We start from the raw sequence: 13169 nt of genomic DNA, 5'->3' as shown, positions 1-13169 counted from the left end.
GAACTCTTTAACTCTCTGTGCACTACATGATGTTATGATGTGGAACGCCAATAACAAAAATCATAAAGCCCTGACAGAAACGTACCTTTGAGAAAAGATCTTTTTAAACAGTTTTTAATAAGAAAATACCATATGTTGAAAAATTACCTCCACAGAAAAAGAAAGAAAACAAAATTGTCCAAGCAGTCAAGGGAAGTTTGAGAAACTGTAACAATTATGTTTGTATTTCTTCTACATATGTTAATGCTTCTCTGCAAATATACCAAACTTATGAAAACTAATCCTCAATGCAAGCTTTTCTGGTTCTCCAATTAGCATTTTTTGAACAGTGATGTATTCCTAAACTGTTCAGTACTGCTCAGCAGTATCCATCATTGTCCCAGCTCTTTGATGTCATCATACCCCGTGTCTTCAAGAGCAGGGGATAAATCTCTCTGAGCTTCAGATGTTCTGTGTATTGACACATTAGGACTCCAGTCTGAAAACATGAAAGGAAGAACACTGAGATAAATGCACATTCAGTATGTGTTACATCTGCATGGTTGTGCAGCTGATAGCATGGGCTGTCTCTTGCCTCCTCCAGAAAGACTTGAGAAAAGCTTATTTTATTCTACTTCCTGCCACACAAAAAAAATATTCAAGGATCAAACATACTTTTCCCGATAAACATTTTTAATGAACTCTAACGATAATCATTTCTAATGAAAGCAATTATTCAATGCGCCAAAAGAATCCAATTTCATGTTTTACCATAGATCTAGCCTTGTCCTTCCCAAGAGAATGCCCTAATTTGGATCTTCCCAAGGCTACCACAGGAAAACGATCAACCCGTTGTTGGTGCCTGAAATCTTATTAAGAGGATGTAACTCATCTTACTGACTGAGAGTGGTTTTTGCACAGGAAAGTATGAGACGTTATGACATACATACAGAAAAGAGCATCTTGGGTTATGATAGAACTACTATGGGATGTTTAAGGTAGGAATCTAAAGCAGGGAAAGAGAATTCAGGGTGGTTTAGGGAGGAACAAGAGTGAGAAAATGTAATGATAAGGGCTAAAAAGAACTGGTATCATGTAAAAAAAGCATCTGTTCTGTGTGCTTGGTTGGCCATGCCCTGTCAGCACTGTCTGTCCTGTCTTTCTATTAAAGTTTTTAACTGTTAGTATTACTGAGTGAAGAGATTCTTCATTCCATGTGCACGTGAGTTAGACCACAGGTCAGAAGGATGTGTGTATGTCATTACAGCAACAGGAGAGACCAGAATGAGTGGAGATGGAGGGACCACCAGCTTCGGGTCTTGAGTGCCCACGTGTTGGTATCTGGGGGAGATGAGGGAATTCAGTTTCATAGTGGACTGCATGTCTGAGCACAGTTACTGGGGCAGTCACTGCGAGCACAACAGTGTTTGTGTACATGTGGATGTGTGGGATAACTAGAATACCAGGAGTTTCCAGACTGAGTGTCTAAGGGCAAGTAATGTGATCTGTGGGCCTCCAGGGTTCATCCTTGCAGGTGCCAGCAACTGGAAACCAAGATCCAGGGGGAGCATCTCATAAGACTGTCTAAGATCAACTACTGGAGCAATCCATAGCACATATACATATAAAAGTTATCCACCAATTCATGGATAATTTCATGCTGATCAGCCAGAGAAGGGAATAAGATGAAGCCATTGGTGCTGCTTCTGTTTGAGCACTATGCTTTCTGTCTTTGTTACTCTCAATATCTAGCCTTGTGTATCTGCATATACTATATCTGTATATTCCTATTATATGTTGTATGCCTACTCAGCCATGCTACTGGCTGGAGGCTAGGGATGTGCAGCCTTTATTGTACTACCAAATTTATCAACCCCTGATATCTTTTGATTTTTAGAAAAATAAAATTAAAATAATAATAATAATAATAAGCCTAAATTTATGCATGGCTTCTGTGAACATCAAAGGTTATCAATACAGTTTAGCAGCTCTGTATGAAGTCAACAGCAGCAGAGATTCACACAGAGACTGAGAATTCCTTAAAGTAATGTATAGGTCTACGCAACTTTATACATAAGACTGAAATGAAGTTGTGTTAAAATTCATTATCAGAAATAGCTGAGAACATTTCAACTATTTGCAAGGAGAGAGAAGAAAAAAAGTAGGTAGATAACTGCTCACACGGATTTATAAAAAAATAAATCATACCAGAGAAACCTGTTTTTTTCTTTCTGGTTATCTAAAAGTGCTTTGATAAGGGAGTAGAGAAAATTGCCGTCAACCTCAATATAAGTAAACTAGAGAAATATGTTCTAACTCAAGCCTCTGTAAGCAAGGTATAAATTCAGTAGAAAAATAATATTCTTTATGTATCTTGCTGTACCAAATAAGGTTCTCTGACAGCCCTAAATACCAATCAAATATTTTCATATAGTCCTGAGACAAAGTACATATTCTTGTTATATCTTTCAGATTATACTGCTTAGTATCATCTGGATATGATCTTGGCAAATTTCTGGTGAAAACAGAATAAAATCTAATGACAATGAAGATGGAAGGAGAAACCAACAACTGCACAGGTAGAAAGGTCAAATTCTAGTGGTGTGTTACTTTGTAAACAGGATTTAGAGTTGCAGCAGGCCAGATATTGTCAGAAATATCATCTTCTTGCAAGAAAAGGATATATCACACTGATGTGTAAACAGAAGGATATGCTGTAAGACACACCAACTCATGTTTACCTGACAGTAGTGAAGTCTTTCTATTATGCTGCACAAAAATACTGTAAAATTTTGGTTATGAAACAGTTTTAGAAAGATATGGACCCACTGAAACAGTCTGGGTAGAAAGGCAGAATGGTCAAAGGTCAAGCCAACAAGATTTAAGTAGAAAATTCACTAGTTTAGATTGCTTCATTGCACAGAGACAAAATACAAAACAAAACTGAGGGGAGATATGTTAACAACCCTTGACTACTCAAAAGCTGTTAAAAAGATTAATGGAACTATCCTCGTTGAAGTCATAGTAGGAGGCAGCAATTTTAACTTGCAGTAGGTAAGACAAATGAGGCAACAGGCAAGAATTTTATAGCTATAAGGAGAAAAACAACATAGGTATAGATTACCTGCAGAAGTTGTGAGAACATGAACTGAATTGGCTGAAAGACTAGTCTAACAAGTGTAGGGAGAGTGTAGGTAGATGTGAATCCAATGGGGATCTTCGAGGCCAAGTGCAAGGTGCTGTATGTGGGCCAGGTCAATCCCAGGTGTTCATACAGGCTGGGAGAAGAGCCTTTTCAGAGCAGCAGTGCAGAGAAGGACTTGGGGGTCCTGGTAGATAAGAAGCTGGACATGAGACAGCAGTGTGTGCTTGCAGCCCAGAAGGCCAACTGTATTCCGGGCTGCGCCAAAAAAGGGGTGGCCAGCAGGGAGAGGGAAATGATTGTTTCACTCTACTCAACTCTTGTAAGGCCCCATCTGCAGTACTGCATCCAGGCCTGGGGCCCCCAGTACAGGAAGGATGCAGAGCTCTTGGAATGGGTCCAGAGAAGGGCCAGTAAGATGATCAGAGGGCTGGAGCACCTCTCCTATGAGAAAGAGTGGAAGGAACTGGGCTTGTTTAGCTTGGAGAAGGCTCTGGGGAGACCTTGCTCTGGCCTTCCAATACTTGAAGGGAGCATATAAACAGGAGGGGGAACGGCTGTTCACAAGGGTGGATAGCGATAGTACAAGGGGGAATGGTTTTAAACTGAGACAGAAGAGGTTTAGGTTAGATATTATGAGAAAGTTTTTCACACAGAGGGTGGTGATGCACTGGAACAGGTTGCCCAAGGAGGTTGTGGATGCCCCATCCCTGGAGGCATTCAAGGCCAGGCTGGATGTGGCTCTGGGCAGCCTGGTCTGGTGGTTGGCGACCCTGCACATAGCAAGGAGATTGAAACCACATGATTACTGTGGTCCTTTTCAACCCAGGCCATTCTGTAATTCTGTGAGATAGCATTTCTTCCTTACAGTGATTAAAAAAAGTCTAGGTGATCTTTTGAGGTATGCTCCACCTTGATTTTCCCTGAGTTTGGTACAATAACTATGGGATAAAAAAAACTAGCAGCACTGTTCTTCTGGCCTCACCTTTCCATGAGTCCTTGTTTCTGTCACATTTTTCTGAGACCCCAATGATTTCTTGCTTATTCTGCCCAGAAAGAGAAGCATCTTCAGGTCCAGGAGCATCTGTTACATCATCATAACCACCTTCCAGGTTGTTTCTCGGCAGTGGTGAGACTTCTGAAACAGTATAGGTATTAACTGTAACAGGGATATGTCTTCTACCAGAGAGAGCATTAGCTTGTGATCCAAAAATAAGGTCTGCAATAGTGACAGTACTGTGATAATGAATGGTAAGAAACTAAGGTTTCTCCAGGGGATTCTACAGTATATCACAGTGATATAGCTCCAATAATTGTCATACGTTGTTGTAACAAGTAGGAAGCAGAAACCAACATAGAGGATGAACAGAAACAGGACAAACATCTGGAAGAATGTGGTTAGTGGAAGAATTTTGTCAGAGTAGTGTTCCCCATTTTGTTTCACGATTGCACAATAAGAAATGGCTCTGTTTCTATCTCTGTGAAGCACCCATTTCCTTGTGTTTTCATTACTTTAAACACTCTCTGTTAAACAACAGTGAAATAGTCTAGCTAAGTAGCTGCCATGTGCTGTTGCCTCTGGATGTTTGGATACAAACTTGGGCCAAACCTCTGGAGAAAAATATTTGCAGTTTTTTCCCCGTCTCTCATTTTCCACTGCATTTAGAGAGGGGAATCAGTGAAACCAATCACAGATGCTAATGAGGGAAAGCTGCCTTAAAACAGAGTCCTGATCTAGGAGAGCTTTCCACAGCAGGTTTAAGTGTGCAAACGAGGGCCAAGAAGTGATGAATAAAGCCAGCTACATGTTTACTTTGGAGCTCAGTGGCCTGTACTTATCTGAAAGTCAACCCCCAGTGAACCTTAGTTTCCAGTGTTTTATGTTACATGCATGCACGCACAATACATATATAATAAATACATTAAAAAAATTAAAAGTTAATCAAAGTGCCCCTATTTCATTTTTTCCACACACTATTCAATAGGTGATCTGGATTAGAAAAAGAGGTCTTATTTGGAACGATTTTCTTCTTGGTGAAAACTTCAAAACAAGGAAAGCAAAGGCTTAAAATTTTAAATAAAAGTTTAAATAATTAAAATCCTAAATATAATATAAGCAGTATTAGATAAAAGGCATCACAGCAGAGAATTAGAAATGTGGGCAGCTGATGTCCAAAACTGGTTGTGCTTTTGGCAATAGATTTATCTGAGAGAAGATTATATTTATGCAAGTGTCTTGATTACCACTAAGAAAATACAATTCTTCTCTTCACATCTGGATGACTGCATTTTTTCATCACTGGGGTAAAAATTTCCTATTCAACTCCAGTAATATGCCATATTTTTTTGTTTGTTTGTTTTGTTTTCTGTATCCCTATTCATCTAAGAAATTAAGCAACAGTTTGCATGATATTACAGATTCTAGTGGCTCGATCATGTGAAGAGTGAAATATCACCAATAGAGATTTAGTTTTCAACTTCTCATGCAAATATTGTATGACGCACTTCCACAAAAGAAATTAAACAAGTTTTTTGCCTTTGTCTAACATCACTACTCAACATGAAGTGCAGCAAGAAAAATGTGCTTTAATCATCAATAATGCTTTGGAAATCAGAAGCCTCTTTCACTGTCGAATCCCTATCTTGCATTACCTTGAATTGCTCCAGGACCATTTTCTTCGTCATTGTCTTCACCATAGAATTGTTCATTTTTGGAAGCCCCTGAATAAGAAAGTAGGCAAATGAGAAAATGTGATATCAGAGCAAACTCTCCTAAGCTGCTGAACTGCATAAAGTGAAAAACAAGCTGCAGATCCACGAAGCTAGATATATATGTCACATAGTATGGGGTTGAGTGTGACTGGTAGTGTGCATTATATACAATCTGTTTACTGTTCTCTAATATAGCTGTTTATCAAGGCATCTATAGTAATGTATAAGGGTAACAGGGAACATATCTAAATATGGTTCTGAAGGACCTTTGATGTAAACTAACAAATTATATTGCTACTGATTGGTGGCTAAGTTAATACAGATATAAGGTATAAACAACAACAAAACAAAACCCATGTTGGTTCATTGAACATAAAGATCAACCAGAAAAAAAACGCATGATATAATATATAGGAAAGTGACTTTAGTCATTTGAGTGACTTCAGTTATAAAAGGACTGGTTGTGAACACTGGAATAGGCTCCCCAGGGAGGTGGTTGAGTCACCGTCCTTGGATGTGTTTAAGAGCCGTTTGGTGTGGTGCCCAGGGATATGATTTAGCAGAGGGCTGTTAGAGTTAGTGTACTATGGTTAGACTGTGGTTGGACTTGATGATCTTTGAGGTCTTTTTCCAACCTGAGTAATTCTATAATTCTATGATTCTATGACTGGTGGGCTAAGTAAATGAGTTAAGGAAGCCAGTCAAATCTGATTGCATTCTTTCTACTTGAAGCACTACGTCGCCATTTGGAAGAGTGCATTCAGTCTTCAGCCAGTTCTGTAGTAAAGTGTCACGGGGTTCTCTCTAGAGCTCCCTCGTGACAAGGGAACAAACCCAGGGGAGCAGGAACAAAAGTACCTCTCTTCCCTAACAGCGCGGTGCGGCGCGGCGCGGCGCGGCCCGGCCACGTGCGCTCCGGGAGAGGGGACGGGAAGGGAGACCGCGAATGGGTCTGGGAGGAAAAAAAAAAAAAAAAAAAAAAATGAAGAAAGGATGATCTGAGAACGAACGGGAGTTTAATAAACCCAGTAACACTAAACAACAACGAGAGAGTTTCAACAATGAGAAAACCAAATCCCAATCTCACCGACGGGCTGCGGGAGGCGGGAAACTCCGACCACGCTGTTTCCTCGCCGGGCGCCGGGGAGAGAGAAAGCCCGTCCCCTTCCCGACCTCCCCTCCGGTGCCGCTCCCCACATGCCCATTTAAGGCAGCCCACAGAAAAAAAAACTTGTCCCCTAAACTCCCATTATCCTACATGATGTTTTGATGTGGAATACCAACACCAACCAAATTATAAAACCATAACATAAAGATAACTAAGTGAGCTGAGGTGTTTATTTGGAAGAAAAGCAGATTCTTGGGCAGTTGGTATTAATCCCAGAGTACAAAGGGCTTACAACAGAATAGCAGAGAATCCTCCTTGAACTCATAAGAGAGACAAGCCATAAGGTGAGAAAGCAATCAACAGGAAGATGACAGAGGAATGTGGCTGTTGGTAGGGACTTACAGATTTATTGATTCTTGTTTTTCTGCTTTAAATGCCTGTAGCAAAAGCTTTTTTTTTTTTTTTTCCCCCCTTTATTTATTTTTATTTTTATTTTTATTTTTTTTGTGAGGGAGTGGGTGGCTTGAGGAGTAAAGGTTTGGGAGTCAGGCATGCTGAACTGTGTTCTCTGGCTGCAGTGGGAACAGCACAAAATGAATTGTCCCTTAGAGAAGAATTAGTAGAATACACAGGACAGGAAACTGCTCAGTGCAGGAACCGTTTAGTTTCCTGATAAATGTGTGAGCTGCACAGTTTCAGACAGGGGCCTCTCTCTTGATGAGAACAAAACACACATACCTGAGAGGCCAGACATCCCTTGCCGTTCCTTCATCAGTTTATAATCAATCTCCTCATAGACAGCCTCATTGAAGGAGTAATAGGATAGCCTGGAGCCTGAAGGTAAAATGCATGATCATTCACAGTCTCTGTCCATACTCAGGCCGCGGTCATGAAAAGGAGGGATCTAACAGGGTCTACACAATCTGGTCACTACCCAGAAAGTCACTAAGAGGTGCTGGCTAAGAATAAGTGTGGAGAAAAAGTTTATTTTGATAAAGAAACCTTAGATATTGAGTGAGGAAGCAAGTGTGTTTACAAATCCATTCAATTTCTTCTGCCTCTGTGCAGATCTAAATTTCTTTGTGCTTTGCTTTATCTTCTAATAACTCCTTCCTTATTCAAGAAACTGAAAGTTTTCCAGATGTTTATGGCACTTCAGGGAAAGATCTCATGCAGATCCACAGTCTGAACTGGAGGTATTACTACTTATTTGTCTGAGATCTATGTGCTACTAGCTGTGAGATTTCCAGTTGCTGTACTGATTTGATACCCTGTCCTTACTTGCATTTCTGCTTTTTCTCACTGTAAAACTGTTTCTCCAGATTGACCTCACTTTCCACTCCTAAGACAGTTCCCCTGTCTCCTTGTCTCTGTTTCTCTCCACATAGGCAGCTCACTTCAAGTCCCCTACAGAGGAAGACCAGACCCAAGGCTCCCAGTGGTTGTCCTGACTGCTGTCAGTTTCCAGTTGTACTAATTGACAGGGAATAAGTGAAAATCTCACTGCAGCAGCAGGTATCATTTACCTCAGCCAACCATCTCCCCTGCTACCCCAGGCAGCTAGAAACTTGACAGCCATTTCAAGGAAGCATTTTATACCAACACACCTACCTCTCTGCTGTGCCCTGGCTCTTTGGATCTGTCCAGCGAAAATGGCAAGTATCAGGCAGAGAAGGGACCCCAGGATAATGCAGAGGATTACAGGTGTTGAAACTCTTGTGTTGTTTGTCACTGGGCGGTGGGGTGAAGCTAAATGAAAATGAAGAGGAAGCATACAGAAAAGAACCCAGTAGCCCAAAGGCTGCTCCTCTGAAGCCTCCTTGTGTGCTCATGGTAGCAGAGTGAGGCAGGTCATCTGCTGAGTAATTTCTGCTCAAGGAGAAAGAATTCAGCAGCTAGAAATAGCACCATTCAGCTCTCCTTTACAAGAGGCTGTGGGAGATGCTTTCTGATGAGCTGAAATATCACAGAATCACAGAATTGCAGGGGTTGGAAGGGACCTCAAGAGATCATTGAGTCCAACCCCCCTGCTAAAGCAGGTTGATATACTTCTGACTTACTTGTTACGCGGTATCAGTGATAATAAAAGTTCCTAATTTGATGGGATGAAAAAAAGAGAGAAGAAGGAATGTTTTACCTGCTCTAGTGGAAGATGCTGTTGTTTCTGTTGCACCTACAAAAGGAATATGAGTCCAGATTAAGGAAGAGGTAACTGAGTAGGAAGAATATACTCACATAATTCGGGAGTTTCCTTCAGTCAGAATTATAAGGACGCTAATCACTGGGATGGACAGATGGCGTAATATTCCTCTATCCACCTCCCTCCCCAGTTTGTGTGATGAAACAAAGGACCATTTTACTAACCTGAGCAAACCACAGCAGCATCCTCCTTGTGATCACAGTTCTTGCCAAGCAAGGGCTTGAAAGGACAGTCCCAAAGTGACAGTTCTGTTCCTTTACAGTGGACTTTCTCCAGCCAGATGGGACCTGTCCCTTTCCCAAAGGCAGCTTCACTTAGAGCAGACACAGCAGAACCACAGCCCAGCTGCCTGCATACAACATTAGCATCTGCCACATCCCAGGAATCATCACAGACTGTTCCCCAGGAGCCCTGATTCCAAATCTCCACTCTTCCTGAACACTGATCCTCTCCTTCTACAACACGCAACTTCTCCCTGTCTGCAGAATAAAAGAAAGATCTGCATTGCCTTAAAGCAGTAAGGTCCATTGAGACTAATAAGGAAAAACAAAGGGGTAGAAGTACCTGAGCAGCTTGTAGAGTTTGGACACTCAGTAAATGTGGCTGGAGTCACTGTTCTTTTTCTTCCTGCAGAAATTAAACACTCTCTGATGACTTTGCTTTCTTTTCTCTCAAAGTGCCTTTCAAGAGATCTGAATGTTATCTAGAAATATTTTTATTTCAGTGGGAACCCACAGATACAAAATACTGTCCTAAAAGCAGGCACCAGAAATGATAATTTGGAACTGAACTAACATACACTTACACTTGGTTATGTGCATGCATATGGATTTATATGTATATAAGCAATGCTTTGCTTCCATACATATAGAAATACATATATGTCCCTACTCTTCTTGAATAGTCTCATTTTAACTGAAATCTTACAGACTAATTGCATTTCACAGATCTTTAATGTACAGATAAGCAGTGGCAGCACCCTGTCAGGAGTTTCCCTTGGATTTTAACACTGATATAATTTTAATTTACTCATTTTCAGCAGAGAAGTAGACAAAGTGTTTATGCCAATTTCATGAAACTGAAAATAATATAAACTGGAAACAAAGATGAGGTAAGCATCACATTGTCCATGTATGCTAATGTGGATGTATGTATGTTTGGGAGGTACCACACAGGTGCATTTGTATTTACCAGCGCAAGAAATATGGGTCTCTTCTGCTCGGGTACGACATGACTGAGGATTCCAGGGGTCTGACTGACATTGCCAGAGAGAGCTGTGTTGCTCAGCGCACTCAATGTGATCCAGCCACATGGGCCCAGAACCTCTGCCATATTTGAAATCTCTTTCAATTTCCCCACCATCTCCACAGTTCAAGTGTTTGCATACAATTATTGCAGTGAGTTGAGACATACGGTTGGAGCAAATGCTACCCCATGTCCCATTGTAGAAAACTTCTAGCCGTCCAGCACAGTCACTGCCATTCATCATCCTCAGAGCCAGGAACTCTGAAAATGAGGATATAAAAATGAAATCAGAGGGCAAGACTCAACACACATTTCATTGTCTCGTTTCCAAAGACCAACAGTTCAGTAAGCATTACTATTCAAACAACAGAAGCCACTTCCTTATTGATTTTGACTATTGTCCCAGTCCAAGAATCCACAGGACTGGCTGGCACTTTTTCCACTGATCTCAGGGTATACAGTTTTCTTTGGGGTTCCTACAGCAGCTGGTCACACACTTTTCTGGAAGCAAGGAAGGTGCAGATATCATACAACAGGAGGGATGTTTCTCCCTTGACTGCTGCCTAGAGTGTCATGGACATGAGTGTTGCAAGAAGGCTGACTGGCAGTGAAGATTGAGGTTTGTTGAGTACCTCAGCTTCCTCCATGTCTGTTGAAGCCAATTCTACCTTCCCATTTATCAGAGGGTCACACTCTCATTTTCCTGTTTCTTCTGACTGCTATTATGGGCAAAACAGTCTCCACTTTATATTACTTATTGCCAGTTAACAGAATTTTAAGTTGTTTTAGGTAATAAGAAAAAAAAACAGAAAACATTAACAATTAAACAAATACATAGAGAAACACCTTAGATCCCCTTCCCCAGTCCTAAGTGTCATTTAACCACACCCTCCTTTATCCACAATAGAATATATTGTCTCCAGCCAAAACAGCTCAGAAAAGTGAGGAATGGGAGTCGGTCCATAACAGGCTGATGTTGATACTTTTCCATTCTTCTTCTCTTTCCCCGCTTCAGCATGGAGTCCCTCCCCTGTAGAATGCCATCCTTCATGAATGGATTCAGTGTAGGTATTCTTCAAGAACTGCCTCAGTATAATTTCTTACCACAAAATGGAGTCCTTCTGGAATGGAGTGCTCCAGCACGTGTTCCCTGAGCTGCAGCTCCTCCCAGACCACCCACTCCCACATGGAGCTCATCTCTATGAGCTGCAGCTCCAGCCCAGGTCATGCTCCTGCAGGCGTTCTCCATGGGCTGTGACCACCACATCCACTGCTGCACCCTGAGCTCCTCCACAGGCTGTGGGTTGCCCACATAAGATCAGTTTATGAAGGATGGCAATCAATTAAATTAACCTTTCTTAAACTGAGTGTCTTTTCCCACTATGGTAATTGGTGAATGATCTCCCTGTATTTTTTCTCAGCCTTTTAGCTTTCTTTTTATCTTATTTTCTCCCTCTGTTCTGATGACCTGGGGGAGTAAGAGAGTGGCTGTGTGGTACTTAGCTACCTATTGTTAACAAACACATCCCTGCCATCCCTACAAATCTCTTTGCTAAGGGGAATGGCAATGCAGAAAGTTGGCCTTTTTTGTACTGCACTTATTTTTCTCTGCTCCAGTATGACTCCTGCACAAGCTGCAGTCCCTTCAGAGGATGTACCTTGTCCAATGTATGCCCTCCACAGGTTTCAACCCTTCCAAAAGTTTATCTGTTCCAGGCCTCATCCCCCTCTAGAAGCATATCCCCTCCAGCAAGGACCATCACCTTCTATGTCATGTCTCCAACAATGTCCCCAGAGGTCTACTATTTCTTCTCTCTCTTTCTGATAGCATTCTTTTTCAAATATGCATGAGCAGAAGCACCTTATGTTTCTCTGACTGGCTGATGTTTTGGAGAGCAGTGGATTGTTTCCATAAGTTTCAGAGCCAGCTGTAGCTGACTATCTGTGAATTACTAAGGCCTGAACAGTAGGCTTTGAACCAAAATTGACCTCTAGGTGAATCTCACAACTCAGAGTTATGTATTGTCAGTATCCAATCATTAGCAAAATGTATTATCAGCAAAAAGTATAATCATTGGCAAAATATGCATCTTGGGCAAAACATCTCATTATCAAGAGATGTAGCCTAGATAAAGCATTACGAGAGTGTATTAGCCTCTCCTTTTTTGGAAGCATAGTGTCAAAGCCTACTAGTATACAAACTTCCTTGGTTCCTCCTAGACTCCTCTTCAGGCTTGTGGGAGAATGAAACTAGATATTTCCACATAATTCTCATGTAAATGTGTTTATTCAACAGTATAAAAGCTGGAGCCTTTTGTAGTAAAGTTGGAGACCTCACTTATGAGTGGATGCACTGTGTAGGACCTCCCAGTTGCTGGGAAGGCTCTCCAAATCCTCACTGCAACTGGGACTCCCTAGTGGATCTGGATGATGGTGAAATATTAGGGCAATTGGTGATGTATCTTTCATAATCACTATTGCTATTACTCATGCTCACTGCCTTATTCTGTATTATTCTTGCTGTATCATTGCACTTATAATCTCATTGCTTTAAACATAAGTAAAGGTTAACACACTTCTTTAACTTGGTGTCTGTGACCTTTGTACTGCCCCTATCCACTACTAAACAATCTGGCACTTGACAGTTGATGACCTCCTTCCACACAAGGTGCATCCAGAGCCTCTTGGCATAGCAACATTCCAATTCATCCCCCAGATCCTTCAGCATACACTTTTGCATGTACATGTGTGAATGCAAAATAAGGACTTCAGTACACCCTTTG

The 13169-nt window shown here is 41.3% G+C and overlaps 1 protein-coding gene across 1 annotated transcript in view; it reads right to left on the bottom strand.

Moving 5' to 3' along the window:
• Positions 1-219: 219 nt before the first annotated feature.
• LOC140261832 (antigen WC1.1-like) overlaps positions 220-13169 on the bottom strand; it is a 29975-nt gene continuing 17025 nt past the window's right edge. Inside the window, exons 10-18 of the mRNA XM_072355684.1 lie at positions 10313-10647; positions 9706-9730; positions 9306-9620; positions 9079-9114; positions 8549-8690; positions 7680-7768; positions 5774-5842; positions 4107-4259; positions 220-478 (exon numbers count right to left, since the gene is read on the bottom strand). Coding sequence (XP_072211785.1) covers positions 372-478; positions 4107-4259; positions 5774-5842; positions 7680-7768; positions 8549-8690; positions 9079-9114; positions 9306-9620; positions 9706-9730; positions 10313-10647 — 1271 coding nt within the window. The 3' untranslated portion in view covers positions 220-371. The remainder of the gene's footprint in view (positions 479-4106; positions 4260-5773; positions 5843-7679; positions 7769-8548; positions 8691-9078; positions 9115-9305; positions 9621-9705; positions 9731-10312; positions 10648-13169) is intronic.

Source organism: Excalfactoria chinensis, chromosome 1 (assembly GCF_039878825.1).
Source record: "Excalfactoria chinensis isolate bCotChi1 chromosome 1, bCotChi1.hap2, whole genome shotgun sequence".
Classification (NCBI taxonomy): Eukaryota; Metazoa; Chordata; class Aves; order Galliformes; family Phasianidae; genus Excalfactoria; species Excalfactoria chinensis.
The sequence above is the reverse complement of the archived record's forward strand: the minus strand, read 5'-3'. Positions and strand labels throughout refer to the sequence as shown.